Source organism: Balaenoptera ricei, chromosome 1 (genome assembly GCF_028023285.1).
Source record: "Balaenoptera ricei isolate mBalRic1 chromosome 1, mBalRic1.hap2, whole genome shotgun sequence".
NCBI lineage: Eukaryota > Metazoa > Chordata > Mammalia > Artiodactyla > Balaenopteridae > Balaenoptera > Balaenoptera ricei.
Genome location: NC_082639.1, coordinates 138,166,222 through 138,183,135, shown reverse-complemented (window position 1 = coordinate 138,183,135; position 16,914 = coordinate 138,166,222). Strand labels below are relative to the sequence as shown.

The 16,914-nt window shown below is 41.1% G+C and overlaps 1 protein-coding gene across 5 annotated transcripts in view; it reads right to left on the bottom strand.

Moving 5' to 3' along the window:
• The window catches only part of PAPPA2 (pappalysin 2), a 309,250-nt gene that overhangs the window by 249,876 nt on the left and 42,460 nt on the right, over positions 1-16,914 (bottom strand). For all 5 annotated transcript variants that reach the window (XM_059937054.1, XM_059937065.1, XM_059937076.1 and 2 more), the window contains one exon: positions 7,717-8,788. In XM_059937054.1, the coding sequence (XP_059793037.1) occupies positions 7,717-8,788 (1,072 nt within the window). The remainder of the gene's footprint in view (positions 1-7,716; positions 8,789-16,914) is intronic.

The following is a 16,914-nucleotide window of genomic DNA, read 5'->3' as shown; positions in this document are numbered from 1 at the left end:
GTCAAGCCAAGGGACAAGGAGAAGGCCAGTGTGGCTGGAATGGAATAAACAAGGGAGAGCATGGTGGGAGATGAGGCCACAGAAATAATTGATGACAGATTAGGTAGGGCCCTGTTGGTTACAGCAATACTATTGGCTTTGACTCTGAATGAGCCGGGAAGCTGCTGGAGAATTCCAGGCAGAGGAATGACTTGATCTGAAGTATACTCTAATAGGGTTACTCTGGCTGCTCTGTTAAAAACAGACTGCGGGGTGGTGCAAGAGCAAAAGTGGCGAGACCCGTTAGGAGGCTATTGTAATAACACAGGTGAGAGACAATGGGATCAGAGCAGAGTGATGGCAGTAGGGAGATGAGAAGTGATACAAATGAGATAGATAATCCCTATTTGAGGACCAAGGAATGTTCCCAGGAAAGAGGAAGTGACATTCTAACTGACCTTGAAGGATCAGTAGGAATCAGCCAAGCATCAAGCTAGGAAAATCAGGTCCACAGCCACAGACAGAGCTCCTGGTGAGAAGTGAGAGATGCACTGGGGTTCAGAAAATTAATGGGTCAACATCTTCCTCCAGGGGATGACGCTCTGATGAAACGAATCTTCAGAAAAACCCGTGATGCCCAGACTAACTACATGTTCCATCCACTCCCCAACCTACTTCTCTGTGACTTTCATTCAGTCACTAAAGTAATATGTAAACAGTGTTCCTAGAGGAAAAAAAAGGAAAACATGTGTAAGTGTGCAGCTGTCTTTCAGATTCCTAGGCTTAAATTCTAGGAAAAGATCCCTAAGTGAAATCCTCTGAGACAGACTGGCATCTGGCCAGGGTACCAAAGCCAGCACCCCAGCTCCTAGGAAAATACCCAAGTATCTTGAACAACTGAATGTGTTTGGAGACCAGGGTCTCTCCTAAAAATTTTCTAAGAGGAAATATTTTTAACCCAGACATACCACAGGGCTCTCTTACAAGTCTGCCTATTTGCCTAGAAAATAGTCATGAAAAGGAGAAAAACAACCTCTCCCCACTTACCTGGGGAGAAAAGTTCACTGAGCCAGCCAGGTGAACAGAAAAATTGTGGATTTCACTTACTCTATAGAATTGTATCTATTGAAACTACGGAGAAATTGGCCTGTAGAAAAACAACCAAGAGACATTTCTATTTGTTAGTAAACTTTCTGAGCTTACCAGAAGGTACTCTCTTATATCTTCCCTCCTATTCCCTTTTCCAGATAAAATGAGTATGAGAAGGTGAGACTTGTCTCTTTAGAGTTTGCACAGCCTGTGCATTTTAGTGGAGGAATTTAGATGTTTTCTTGCTGTTCAGTTTTAAAGTTTCTTCTCCATTTCTTTTTTCTCTGCCTTCTTCTACCCCTTACACTTATTTTCCCCATGCATGTTTTTTTTGGCTGCAGGGAACTTTGAATCCCAACTTCAAAAGAAACCTATAATGAAGCCTGGCTGATGTTTAACAGATCTGCCACTGCAGGGGCCCAGCCCAACTATTCCTTTGGCTCAACAGCCACAGAGGGTGGGTGAGCAAAGTACAGCTAATCCAGAGCATCCAGGTCCGTGCAGCACCAATTTCTCCACCTGTTCCCTTGAGTGTCACAGGCAACTGTCCTCCTGTCCCAAAGATATATATCCTATAGTGTACAACTGCAGACACCACTCTGTGCCATGTTTCTGCAGGGTACCTCCCAGCCCACCCTCTTGAGGTCCCTTTTAGAGGGAAGTAGACCATGCTCTAGCATTGCTATATACAGCAGTTCTTCTGCCCTCAAACACCCCACCATCAAAACTCAGGAAGTGAGGCAGAGAAGAGACAGTGAGGCACCAAGACACAGAGACTTCAGCCCACCACAGGCATCAGAAAACAAATGCATGGCATCGCCTTGATCCCATTGTCTGCTTCACAGCATGGTGACACTAGCTGGTAAATGACTCTCACTTAAACTGTTCTCAGCCATTTGTTTGTTGTTGTTGTTGTTTTGGGGGGCGGGGGGCAGGAGGGGCTCACCGAGCAGCATGTGGGATCTTAGCTCCCAGTCCAGGGATCGAACCCGGGCCTTTGGCAGTGAGAGCTCAGAGTCCTAACCACTGGACTGCCAGGGAACTCCCCTCAGCCATTTGTTTTTATTTGGTGATTTTTCTCCACATGATAACAGAGTGATGAAATCTGACACATAGAAACCAAAGCAAAGAGGTAAACACAGTGCTCTACATTTGGTTGGATACTAAGCTCAACTCTGATGTGAAAGGGAGAGAAAGAGCAAGGGATGGAAAGTAGATTCAGCAGCAAAGAACCCTTCATCTCTGAGACATAATTTTAGAGAGAAAAACAACAGAAACAAGTCATGACCAAAAGGAAGCTGAAGCCTGCAAAGGTTAGGGAAGCTGAGTTTCCCTTAGGGCATAGAGATTCCCTTGGCTTGGCTTCCTAGGATGCATCATAGGGAGTGGCCAATGACATTTGTGATTTTACTGAAGTGGACTTTCAAGCCCTTCTTTCCCACAGCAATTGTAGACCCTCTTAGGGCAGCTACTATGTAGAAACAGACATCTGGCATATGTAGCCTTCCCTTTCCACAAGCCAAGTTTCTCTATCTTGGTAATTCTGTTCAACTGGCTGGGTAATGTATCTATAATTCATATCTCCTTCTGACCAGCCCCAAGTCTGATAAATACTCTCCCTTTGATAGGCCCATCTGGGTTACAGATGTTTGGTGTTGGATTCCTCAGGCTCTCTCCTCCTGTCAGAGCTTTTGGGAGAGGAACTCCTTTGGGCTACATTTCTGGTTTCTTGCTGGGGGTGGGGGAAGAGGGAACATGGAGCAGGATTTGAGAAACAGGAAGGATTGTTCATAAAGCAATCACTGTACTTGCATGTTAGTCATCTATCTGTAGGTGTATCCCCCACTTCCCAACCACCCCCTACTAAATGGTGAGCTCCTGAGTAGAGGGATTCTGTGCCTGGCACGCTCTGATCCTCAAAAAATGTCTGGAAAAATCTGTTGAAATTGGGTCCCTTTAGAGTCACAAAATAAAGAAATTGTGAACTTGAGCACTGTGATTTAATTGTAATAATAGGGCTGCTAGATATGGGTAATTTAGTTCAGACACAACCACCAACTCTACCAAGACACAGGCCCTCATAGAAATCCAGAGATCTACACCTCTATGAATCCAAAGTCCTTTCAAACAGTCTAAGCCATGGCAGAGAAAAGCAGTCTATACTCTATGTTCTGCTTTTAGTGCCTCAGACTGGATTTCAACCCAGGTATTTAGATAAAATTACTAAATCCCTCCACTAAGATATTAACACTTACTCTATGTATTCTTTATATTTGTCCCTTTGCTTAGCTTACTCTGTCTGGTGCATCACAGGAACTTGATAAATAATTGTTTTTCAAAATATGGTTCTCGCCAATAAGAGTTATGAAAAACAGTCAATGTTTTTAATAATAAAAATTCAGCACAAGAAATACAAGGCAGAGAAGATGGAGTATGAATAAAGGGTCTGTACACAAAATAAGTATAAGGGAATTGGGAAAAAGAAAACCTATCCTTTCCACTATGGTCTGCCTTCAGATTTCTCCCTCTAAAAGAGGAAATTCATAATTCATAAAATCATAATAGTAGAGATATAAAAGTGTGTTTCCTATTGTGAATAAGCACTAGACATCTGAGAAAATCCACCAGCATGAAAGACAGATAAGAATTAAGAGAAAAAAAAAAAGGAAAAATAACAGTTGACTATAGATGAATCAGATATAGTGCACAGGGAAAAAATTCAGAATTCATCTTATTTTTAGCCTCAAAAAAGGGTGCATACTTAAAATAAAAATAGACTAATATAGAAAATCAAAGAGTAAAGTCTTAAATATATGATTGCTAAAATTTTAAAAAATTCAATAGAAGAGTTGGAAGATAAACTCAAGGAAATGTCCAAAATAGAGAACAAAATAACAAAGAGATAGAATATAAGTGAGAAAAAAGACAGAGAATAAATTCAGGAAATAAATCCTCAGGTATTTCAGAGAGGAAAAAGAGATCAAAGAATTAAGAAATATCAAAGTAATAATTTCAGAAAACTTGCCAGAGGTAAGGGGCATGGGTCCAAGTTGAAAGGATCACTGAATATCAACAAAAGAAGAATAAAAGGCCAACACTTTAAAAAAATTATCATAAAATCCCTAAAGTAACAAGGTTAAAATTCAAAAACGATTTTTAATAGGAAAAAAATTCACCTCTAAAACACACAGTTATAAGAATAGAAGCTAGAGGCAACTAATGAATCTCTTCAAAAATTTAAGAGAAAATGTTTTCCAACCCAAAATTTTATGCCAGGACAAACTATCAGTTTGGGGTAAAGGCAAAATAAAAACATTTTGAGAAATGCTTTTCTGAAAAAGTTACCTAAACATCTTTTCCTAGAAAGTTACTTAAGGATGTTTTCCAGTAAAATGAGGTTGTAAATTAAGAGATATTCATAAAATTCAGGACATAGTGACTCCAATCCCCCCTCAAAAAAGCAGTGAAGTTCCAGGATGACAACTGTGCAGCAGAACTAAAGATAACTGGTCAAGTCAGAAGAGGTGAGAAAAAATGGAATAAACTTGAAGGGAGAGCTCCAGAGGAGTGTTATAAAAAAAAAAAAAAAAAAAGACACATTCTATAGATTAGCTAATATGATAAAGCATTTGAAAATGACTGAAGATATCAAAAAAGAAGGAAGGAAGGAAGATAAAAGAAGGGAGGGAGGGAGGAAATAGAGACTCAAGGGGGAGGGTGTGTGTGTATGGGAGAGTGGGGGAGCTACGCCAGAAAGGAAATATAGTAATAGAATAAAACTTTGTTCTGCAACCAAAAGAAAAATATTCTATAGTCATAATGTTGTAAATATATATAACTGACTCAACCAAAAATAGTAAAATTACTATATTAGAAAAATGCATAGGAGCGGGAGGAGACAAAGTAAAAGTCTCATCTTTGTAATAAGAGCAAGTTATGCATAATGTTTAAAATTGATGAATCAGTCCTAACCACTGGTGGTTCAGTGGTTAGGACTCCACACTTTCACTGCTGAGGATGCGGGTTTGATCTCTGGTCAGGGAACTAAGATCCTCCAAGCCAAACGGCGCAGCCCCCCCCCCCAAATAATAATAATTTAAAAAAATAAAATAAAATTGATGACTCAAGTAATATAAATATAATATTTGGATATATGTATATGGAGGTTATTACCAAAAGCGGCAAGTAAAATAATTAAATATGGGAGAAAGGCTAGAGAGTGGAGAAGGATGAGGAAGAGTTAGGCAGGGGATTGTCATTCTTCCTTTTGGTACAATTTGGTAAAATTGTCTTTTGGTACAATTTGATATTTTAACCAGGAGCGTTTATTTTTTATTTAAATGTTTTTAACTATCAAAAAAAGTATGACTAGTTCCTTTCATTCCACAGAGCGAGTTTTGCATGTAGGGGTAAGAAAGTGTCTGGGTCTACTACAGATAGAAAAGGATAAGTTACCATGGCAACTCTGAAGTGGTAAGGGGAATAAGTTATAAACACTCGGATAAGGGCAGTGGCAGGAAGTATTTAGAGACACAAGGGGCCACTCTAAGGAGAGTGATGCCTGGGTACCTTGAAAGACAGCTCTCTCAGTCAAGGCGGTGGGTTGTTGTAATGAGCTAGTAGACAAATGAGAACAAGCCAGATTTCCCTGGAGAGTTCTCTGGAGATCCTAAGAGTTGGCAAACGTTGTTAGTGAGGTTTAGCTTCTGCTTAAGGTTATCAAAATCTAAAAACCAAACCCAAACAAAATCTTTCTTATGCAAATATTTCTGGTAATGTGATCAGTTCCCTGGGTATTATTATGTAAACAAAGGCTTCCCATCTGTCAGTTCTAATAATGATAATAACTAACGTTAGTTTAGAACTGTTTCTATACTTTGAAAACTTTAGAGTTACCAAGCACTTTCCTGTACCTTATTTCATTTGCTTCACAAAAATAACCCAAAGATATAGGTAATGCAAAGTATTACTGCAATCACCCTCATTTTACAGACAAGACATCTGGGTTTACAAAAGTGACTTGCTCAACTTACATAGCTGGTTAAGTAGCAAGGACTCTGGAACTCAACTCTGTCCCCTGATTGCAAATCTTACACTCGATCCTTGATGTCAGACATCTGAGCTACAGGTGAACCTATTCATTGGTGCTAACTGCCCATGCACAGGGGCACCAAGAGGACTGTCCACACACAAGACCATGAATTACCACACAAATCATGGCCAAAAAACACAAAGGTAGCCATTCAGGTATTGGGTGGAAGCTGAGATCTATTCCTCCTGCCTCCCACCAACACTACACCCTACCTCAGGTGTGGGCCTTTTTATAATTCGTACAAAGGTACCAGTTATAAATGGGGAACCCTTGCCCACATACACAAATTACTAAGTTTACCACCCACCTCTCTCCTTTCTTACCTCCCTCTAACATTCCCCAACTCCTGCATCAACCATCAAATGGAAATCCTCCTATTGGCTTCTGTCTCACAACAGATGACACATCAGATCCATTTATTCATTAAAATAAACATGAAATAAACAACTATGTCTCAGTTGCTGTTCTAGGCACTGGGAATGTAACAAGGGTCCTGGTCACATAGAGCTGATATTCCAAGCCAGGGAAAGACAAATAAACAAATACACAAGAAAAACATCAGAAGTGATGTGTTATAGAGAGAATTTAAATTAGTTGACATAATAGCGATTGACTAGTCAACTTAAATTGGGAGATCAGGAAAGGCCTCTCCAGGAGGTGACATTTAAGTAGATTTTGGAATGACAAGAGAAAACTCACCAAGGGAAGACCAAGGAAAAGAGGATTCCAAGAAGATGAAACAGCTAGTGCAAAGCCCTGGGGCAGGAACAAGTTTGATCTGTTCAGAGGAACAGAACAGTCAGTGAGGCTGTGCAGTGTGGGTGGGGAGAGCAGGGGAGGAAGTTAGAGAGGAAGGCAGGGGTCAGGTCGTGATCCAGGAGACAGGAGGGGAGCTTGGATTTTATTCTAAGAACAGTGGGGAAAAAACTAAGAAGGGGAGTGACAGGATCTAATTTACCATTTACATAGGATCTTTCCAGATGCTGTGTGGAGAATGGAATTTAATGGGGCAGAAGAGGAAGCCTCCAGTCATCTAAAGGAGACTTGTGGTTAGATGTAGAATGTCTTATGTTCATAAAGCTGCTGAACTGCTCAAACTGCTTCACACATGGGCCTCTTCATGAATTCGTGTTACTTTGCTGGAAACCTAAGACTATAAAAGGCATGCTCACGTATAATTGGTGCTGATTGGTTTCTATCGACAAATACCTTGTTTGCTCTCTGTGCAGATGCCCTGGCTTCCTCTGATAGACGAAGTTGTTCAGCTTTCCTGTGTCTTAAGCACCTGGTGCGTGTGCATTTCACACCATGTACACAGTTGTCTGCTCCATAGAAAGTGAGTTGTGAGGGCTGTGTCTCGTCTTAATCATCTCTGTGTTCCTAATCACCTAACACAACACCTGGTACTTCATGAAAGCTCAATAATATCTGGTGGAGTAGATGAATGTTTTATTTGGGGGCTGTGTGAACACTCTTTTGTCTCCAGAAGCCAAAAGGATAAAACGATGTTAGGAATGTACCCTACAAGCAGGATACCCCAAGCCCCAGTCCCTTACCTCCTAGGTGAGTCAGGGTCGAAGCAGGTCTTGTGCACGTCAGCCCCCTCCGGGTCACAGCAGTCACCATCGTCAAAGTCGTTCAGCATATTGTTGCACTCCACGTGGCAGATCCCATCCCTGCGGTTCCAGGAGTAGCACCGGCCCTGCAGGCGGCAGTCGCCCCCATCGTAGCCTGTGAGTGGGTGCTCACACTCAGGGTCACAGTGGTCGTTGCCAATCTTGCTGGGCTCACAGTTCACGAGCACAACGCGGTGGCGCAGGGTGGAGTTGTGGACCCGGTGGACGTTCAGCTGCCAGCTGATGTTGTAGCGGCTGAAGGCTTCATTGAGCACTTCATGCTGCCGACTGATCTGCTCCTCACTCACGGTGGGGTTCAGGCCCTCATTGTCACAGATGTTTACTACCTGGTAGCGGATCACCTTCTCTCCCCGAAGGGGCCAGTGCCAGCTGTACTGGGAAATCAGTTCCACATTGTCACAAGCTGTTTGCCCACAGAGCGGGGGCTGCAAAGGTGACAGAATCTCAGGCTCTGGCTCAAAGCCCTGGAGGACCTCAAGCCGTGGGTACTTCCCATCTCTAAAGGGGGCCCACTGTTCTTCCAGGGGCTCAAAACTGGCTGTCAGTAGCAGGGTGGTCAAATCCTCCACCTCGCTTGGCTGCTGAGGACTGTGCTGGAGGTGGCTTTGTGGGAGGGCCGTCGACCAGAAGACCAGTGTGCCCACGTGTCCACGGAAATAGTGCCCGTCCTCGGAGCTATCCCCACCCAGGAACAAAGAGCGACAAGATGCCATGAAGGGGCTGTTCAGGGGACCAGACTGATCTGGACTACTAGCCACCTGAGTGCCATCGACATACAGGGCCATGCGCTGTCCGTCGTAAGTGGCTGCCACGTGCGTCCACTTGCCTGGTTGATAGCGACTGTGACCCATCATAACGGTGGCTTTCTTCACGCGGTCGGTGCGAAGAGAGAAGAAGAAGCGAGCATCTCGCCTTCCCACATCCTTCCCTGAGCGGATCCCCAGGGCCCAGCCCTTGTCACTGATAGTGTGGGAGCAGTTATCAAACACACCTGGGAAAGAAGGAAGAGTCGAGGGGAGAAATACCAGATACAAAGGGGATGGAGAAAGGGAGAAGAAAACCCATATAAATAGCAAGAATGTAGGTTTTTAATGGGAAAAAAATAAGTGATACAGATTTTCCACCTAAGATGCCTGTCCAGTACCCCATATCAGGCTGTTCTGGCAACATCTTTCCCCAAAAGGAACTTAATTTGAGATTCCATCCAATTTAAAGCATTCTGGTGTTTTTAAATAACCAAAATGGAAGTTGTAAGGGGATGTCTAATGCAAGTGAAAACCATCCTCACCACTCTGTCACAAACGTTCCTCAGGGTGACCCTGTGTCCATGACTTCCCACTCTTTCCACTTCCTCAGAAGTCATGAGGGCCTTCATGGTTTTTACAAAAGATAGTAACCTCCTACCCCTTCAAAAGGTCATTTGTCTCTATTGAATTTTGAAGTGATGATTCTTGTGGGGAAAATAAGGAGAAGACTGTAACGTCCCAGACATGTTATTCCCTCTAGTGCCCAAGGGCAAGGATACCCATCCACAGTGAACAGTTGTTCCCCAGCCTAAGCAAAATGACATTGCCCCACGGTCCTAGACTAAAAAAACCTAGTCAAATTATAAGAATGATTGTTTTATAACCAATAACGCCCACCAGAGTACAGGAGTGGAACTTCCCCAGGTAAACGAAGCTCCTCACCACATGCTACCTTACTTACCACCTTGCTCATAGTAGGCCCAGGACTATTAAGTCCCATAAACAAAGGAAGGAATTCCTGTAGATAACTATATCACTAACAAGTTGGCAGCAGGAAGAAGTAGTCAGATGTAACAGGACCACAGATGAAATAGGAAGACTGAAGGCAATTTGGAGGCCTTGAATGTTCCCAGCAACCCATCTGCAGTTACGAACCCACCATCCTCCCGGCCCCTCTTATACTATATAGGCAGGGTCTCAAGAGCAGACTTCAATTGTAATTTACATAGAGGCAGTACATTCACACAGGAAATGCTTAGTAAATTCTGCTTTAACTAATGAATGAATGTTAGAAAAGTCGGCTGGCCTTTAGATAGATACCTGAGGCTAAGACCAGGAGTTATTCTTCCCCAGCCTCCCCCAGTCAACAGTTTTACTTATTCACCTGAGCTCCTAAATAATCCACTCAAACGGTACCACTCTATGGACAGTTTGGACTTTAAAGCCATGAGTCCTCCCATTCTAATTGCAGGCAAGTGTCTTAAAAGTAGCTATGTTTTTCATAAATGATAGATTATCTTCTCTTCTTTCTCTAACATAAATCAATAACTTGTGATTTAAAAAATAAAATGTTCTTTTTAACAAAAGCAACTCATCCCCAATCTAGCAATTCTAACAATTAGACTTCCAAGTACTGGTGATGACTAGGTATAATACAATGGTGATGTTCTAGTATTGTTTGGGGTTTTTTGTTTATTTTTACATTGAGGTCTGTATGGTAAAGGAATGTAACAATTACTGCTTTACAAATTCTTGTACTGGGTAGATTTTCAAAAAAGCAGACAAACCTAGTGAGATCAGTAATAAGTTTCCTGCTTCATAGTTTCTCCTTGGTTCACTTATTTTCATAAGTACATTTAGCCTTAATTATGTCCATCCACTAACCTATGAACAAATGTGCTGCAATATTTAATATCAGAACCATGGAATTACTAACCCTCAACTAGTAAATATCAGCTGGTTTTTAAGAGGAAGAATTGAGGAGGAGGCTATTTCATATTTGTTGCATATACAGGTATATATGGGTTGGGGTATAAATTATTAGGCTTGACATATAAATTACTAGATACTTAGCTTGTTACCTGCCAGCATCTAACTGCAATTTTGAACACATTAACTTATTGTCCTTAGAACTTCTAGTAGCAACAAAATAATTGTTTCTACTTATTTAGCTCATAGGAAGCTATTAAAATTATAGTGTGTCTAAAATGTTATTTCTAACTTCTTGAGACACTACACAGAAGATGGAATTTTCTTATCATACTAGTCTAGTTCTGATTAACCTAAATTTTAGTAATTATATTAGAAAGGATTTATTGGCCAAGAACATTAAAATAGTGAATTTTAGTTGGGAGTTGTAGAAAGTATATAGAAGTATTACTTTTTTGAATGATTATGAAAGTAATGATTCTTTACTCTCTAATTTAATAAGATGTCACAGCAGCATATGTGAAACCTCACTAGGTACCTACATAACTGTATTCTATTTGCTGTATTACCACTGCTCATACTTCATCTATAAGAAGAGAGTAAATAATTGTTGAAGCACTGCCCTGCACTCATTCCAGAGAAGGAAAAAAAAAAAACATATTTAACAAATAGAATTTTCCAACCCGATTACTGTGGACTGAACATTTATGTCCTCCCAAAATTCATTTGTAGGAACCCTGCTCTCTAATGTGAAGATATTTGGAGATAGGGCCTTTAGGAGGTGATTAGGTCATGCACGTGGTGCCCTCATGATGGGATTAGTGTCCTTTTAAGAAGAAAGCTAGCTTCTCTCTCTGCTCCCCACCACGTGAGGATACAAGAAGACAGACAGCCATCTGCCAACCAAGAAAAGGGTTCTCACTGGACACCAGATCTGCTGGTGCCTTTATCTTTCCTAGCCTCCAGAACAGTGAGAAATAAATTTCTTCTATTTAAGACACCCAGTCTGTTGTATATTTGTTATAGCAAACCAAACGAACTAAGAAACCAATGTCATCAACACTAGCCGTGGATCAGAATCACAAGTGGAACTTCCACAAATACAGATTCTTGTGAAACCATGTTGAGAGCTGCTGTTATTCTATATTTTAAAAACAAATCAAGGGCTTTCCTGGTGGCACAGTGGTTAAGAATCCACCTGCCAATGCAGGGGACCCGGGTTCCCTGGTCTGGGAAGATCCCACATGCCACGGAGCAACTAAGCCCGTGCACTACAACTACTGAGCCTGCGCTCTAGAGCCCGTGAGCCACAACTACTGAAGCCCGCACACCACATCTACTGAAGCTCACATGCCTAGAGCCCGTGCTCCACAATATGAGAAACCACCGCAATGAGAAGCCCGTGCACGGCAACGAAGAGTAGCCCCTGCTCTCCACAACTAGAGAAAGCCTGCGTGCAGCAATGAAGACCCAACGCAGCCAAAAATAAAATAAATAAAATAAATAAATTTAAAAAAACAAACAAAACAAATCAAGCTTCTGACTGCTGTTCAGTGGATGGGAATGCAGAAGACAGAAGTTGGGAATCTTAATTTTTCCAACCAGTGGAAAGGAATTAGAAAAATTGTTATCAATAAGTTGCCAGACATGAAAGTGGAAATCGCATCTGAAATTCATTTAAACCATTTGTTTTAAACCATTTGTTTAAGGATCACATCAGATAGAGCATTTTAGGTTTGTCTGGGGTCTCTACGTAACCATAGTACATTCTTGCTCATTAATTCAGAAAACTAGTGGAATGAAAGGCAGTTAAAAGAAACAGGAGCCTGTTAGGAATAAGTGCACAGATATGATGCTGTTAGAGAATATGGTTAATGGATTGTCTAGGATTCATAATTAATTGGGGCTTTTTATTATCTATAATACAACTCACATTTAAGACTACTGAAATGGAAATAAATGACCCCTGCTCCCACTAAAATATCTGTTATTCCAAGAGAGGAAATTGTGGCATTGAAGCATAGTATGCTTACATCTCCCTGAGAATCACTGCCAGCCACCCCAACCTCTTTCATGAGATCATGAGTGTGTCCTTGTGGGGAGTTTCAAAATTTCCAAGGACAGAGTAACTAAATGTTTCTACCCCCTGCATCTTCTATATTCTTATAGTCTGTACTGGTTAAAATCTGTTCCTCCAATCTGTAGGGTATTGAATGGAAAATTATCTGATTCTCTTCTCCCTTGAGACTGAATAAACCAGACTGCAGTTAAACTAGAATTTCAGTCTGGGCTCAGAGAAACACAGACGTAGCCCCAACATTGAACCCGTAACCTGGAAGCTCTCTGCTTCACCCATAGCTGGTGGGAAGAGGATCATGCTTGGACACTTGAAGTGCTGTCACCCCACTAAGCCTTGAAGGGTTCACATTTCATCTCACTGTCTTGCTCTTCCTAGAAAAAGAAATTCCACTTGGAATTAGTCATTTCAGTTCCTCAAATATTTGCTGAACATCTCATTCATGCCAGATGTACACACTCCTCTCAGCTTTGGAAGAAAAGGTAGTCTTTGCACTTGAGGAGTTATAGTCTCATGGGAGAACAGGCAACATAGGAAATAATTTTAATATAATATCAGAACTAAGATCAAGAAATACATAGGTGAGTGAAAACAAAACCTAATCACAACCCATATTTCAGAGATGATTTCCTGAGGGGATGAGACCCAAACCTACTCTTGAAGAGTGTGTAGGAATTGGCCAGGCTAAAGAATTACAGATCATTCCACACAGTGGCAGGACGGAGAGCACCAGAGGTGAAACATGTCAAGGTAGGTCTTGTATAACACAGTAAGGGGCTTGGACTGTGTAAGTTAGGGAATACCTAGAGGCTTTCCTACTGCTGCCAAATGCCTCTGATATCCTAAGAACACACAGATGAATTCTAGCATGAAACACCACGTGGTTGACCTTGCCTTGCACACTAGCTCCAACTGCAATTAAGAAAGTTTTCAAAGCTTACAGATGGACAACTGTGGCATAAGAAATACATGAACACCACAAGAGTTCCATGTAGTTAGTTCACCCATGCACTTGTTGGGTAGATATTTATGCAGCAATACTAGTCGCCGATCTCAGTACTTGGTGCTTGGGATTTCTGTAATAATCATAGTTATTTGTCATCATCGGGAGTTCAGTATAGTCAAGAAGATAAACCTTAAATAAACAACTACAATGAAATATGCTGACAGTTGGAAGTATAAATAGCTATGTGAACAGCAAAAAAACCCCAAACAAACCCTTATTAAAACATGCACATAATAAGGCAAACATTCTCCCTGAAGTTACTAAATGTCAACTTTCCAGCACTACACTACCTTCTTAAGTTTTCTTTTTTTTTCTTAATTAATTAATTAATTAATTAATTTTTGGCTGTGTTGGGTCTTCGTTTCTGTGCGAGGGCTTTCTCTAGTTGCGGTAAGTGGGGGCCACTCTTCATCGCGGTGCGTGGGCATCTCACTATCGCGGCCTCTCTTGTTGCGGAGCACAGGCTCCAGACGCGCAGGCTCAGTAGTTGTGGCACACGGGCCTAGTTGCTCCGCGGCATGTGGGATCTTCCCAGACCAGGGCTCGAACCCGTGTCCCCTGCATTAGCAGGCAGATTCTCTGCCACTGCACCACCAGGGAAGCCCCACTACACTACCTTCTTAATAACTTAGTTCCAATCAAATCTGCCCATGAAACTAAGGTTACCTTGATTACTAATCAGAGTGTCTGGGAAGCTTAGGGAGACCCAAAGTCAAAGAATTCCAAAAGCTAAGTTCAGGCCTTCCCAGATCAAAGGTCCTGCCATTTCACCCAGAAACATTCACTGTAATATTTCATAGAACCTGCATTTATATAAAATATCCACTTTAGCTGAATCTTCTAAACTGTGATGTAGTATTCTTTTGGTTAATATTTTTTTCCTTCACTTCTTATCATGTAATGATATCTCCCATTTATACAGTACTTAGGCTTTCCAAAGCAATCTGGTGTAACTATCATTTAAATGGTAAAGCCATCCTGTGAGCTAGGCAGATTAGTATCATCACCAGCCTTATTATATAGATGAGGACACTGAGCTTCTGAGAGGGCAGGTGTCAGGCTGGGTGCATAGAGTACACTAGACCCAACGTGTCATGATTCTGAGCCCAGAACAGTTTTCTATGCTGGGGAAGACCATAGTGCATGGTGGTTACAAGCATGAGTCAGCCAGAAGCTACAGTCTCCAGTCTACCACTTAACATGCTGTGTGACCTCAGAAAAATTACATCATCTTGCTGAACCTCAGTTTACTCACTTGCAAATTGTACCTGTAAAATAAAAATCTGTCCACCACTGGTCTTCTCTTCAGCATCCCTCAACCACAAGCTAAGATCACAGACCTACCTCATGACATTGTTGTGAGAATTAAATTAAAGAACACATGTGAAGGATCTTAGCACAGTGCCTAACTCATACAAAGTGATTAATAAGCATTACCTGTGATGACTAGAAGGAATTCGATGATGAACTATCAAAGGGAAAAACAAATTAGATACAAAATCAGTGTTATGCAGATGAATGTTTAACAACTGGTTCTCTGAAGGGATAAAACCAAACAAACAAACACTGATTGTTGGCATTTGCTAATTTCTGTGGTGTAAATATTCTGACAATGGCCAATTTTAATTTACTGATGTCCCTGAACATGGAGTTGGGAAGAGAAGTGTACAATTGGCTCTGGTGAGCTAGTCTGAGTCAGTTCCACCACTAGAAAGACTCAAAAGGAAAGCAGATACAAGCCACCACGTGTCTCCTTCACCCCCTGACTATTAAAGTAGATGTGGCTGCTTTGCTGGTCATCTGATTTTTTATAATTAAAAAGGGGTAAGTGTGACTTTGAGACTTACTATAAAGCTACAGTAATCAAGATATTGTGGTATTGGCTTCCCTGGTGGCGCAGTGGTTGAGAGTCTGCCTGCCAATGCAGGGGACACGGGTTCGAGCCCTGGTCTGGGAAGATCCCACATGCCGCGGAGCAACTGGGCCCGTGAGCCACCATTGCTGAGCCTGCGCGTCTGGAGCCTGTGCTCCGCAACAAGAAAGGCCGTGATAATGAGAGGCCCGCGCACCGCGATGAGGAGTGGCCCCCACTTGCTGTAACTAGAGAAAGCCCTCGCACAGAAACGAAGACCCAACACAGCCATAAATAAATAAATTAATAATTGGAAAAAAAATTAAAAAAAAAAAGATATTGTGGTATTGGTGAAAGAGTAGACAAATAGATCAATGGAACAGAATAGAGAGCCCATAAATATAATCAATTTATCTTTGGCCAGGAGCAAAAGAAGCATAATGGAGCAAAGACAATCTCTTCAACAAATGGTGCTGGAACAACCAGATATCCCCGTGTAAAACAAAACAAATAATATAGACACAGATCTTATATTCTTCACCAAAATTAACTCAAAATGGATCACTGACCTAACTGTAAAATGCAAAACTACAAAACTTGTAGAAGATAACATAGGAAAGAAAACGTACATGACCTTCAGTATGATGATGCCTTTTTAGATATAACACCAAGACATGATCCATGAAAGATATAATTCATAAGCTGTACTTCATTAAAATTAAAAACTAATTTTCTTCTAAAGACAATATCAAGAGAACTAGAAAACAAACCACACACTGGGAGAAAACACTTGCAAAAGACACATCTGACAAAGGATTGCTATCCAACATATACAAAGAACCCATAAAACTTAACAATAAGAAAATAAGCAACCCAATTTTAAAACAAGCCCAAGACCATAATGGATACCTCACCAAAGAAGATATACAGATGGCAAAAAGACATATGAAAAAAGGCTCCACATCATATGTCATCACAGAAATCCAAATTAAAACGAGATACCACTACACACCTATTAGAATGGTCAAAATCAAGAATACTGACAACATCAAATACTTTTGAAAACGTGAAGCAACAGGAACTCTCATACATGGCTGGTGGGAATGCAAAATGATATAGCCACTTCGGAAACGATTTGGTGGTTTCTTAAGAAACTAAACATACTCTTACCATATCATCCAGCAATCGTGATCCTTTCTATTTACCCCAGAAAGTTGAAACTCTGTCCATACAAAAACCTGCACATGGATGTTTATAGCAGCTTTATTCATAATTGCCAAATCTTGAAAGCAAGCACAACATCCTTTGGTAATTGAATGGATATATTAACTGTGGTCCATCCCAACAATACAATATTATTCAGTGCTAAAAAGAAATTAGCTACCAAGCCATGAAAAGACATGAAGAAAATGTAAATGCATTTAACTTAGGGAAACGAGTCAATCTGAAAAAGTTAAATACTGTATGATTCCAACTATATGGCATTCTGGAAAAGGCAAAACTATAA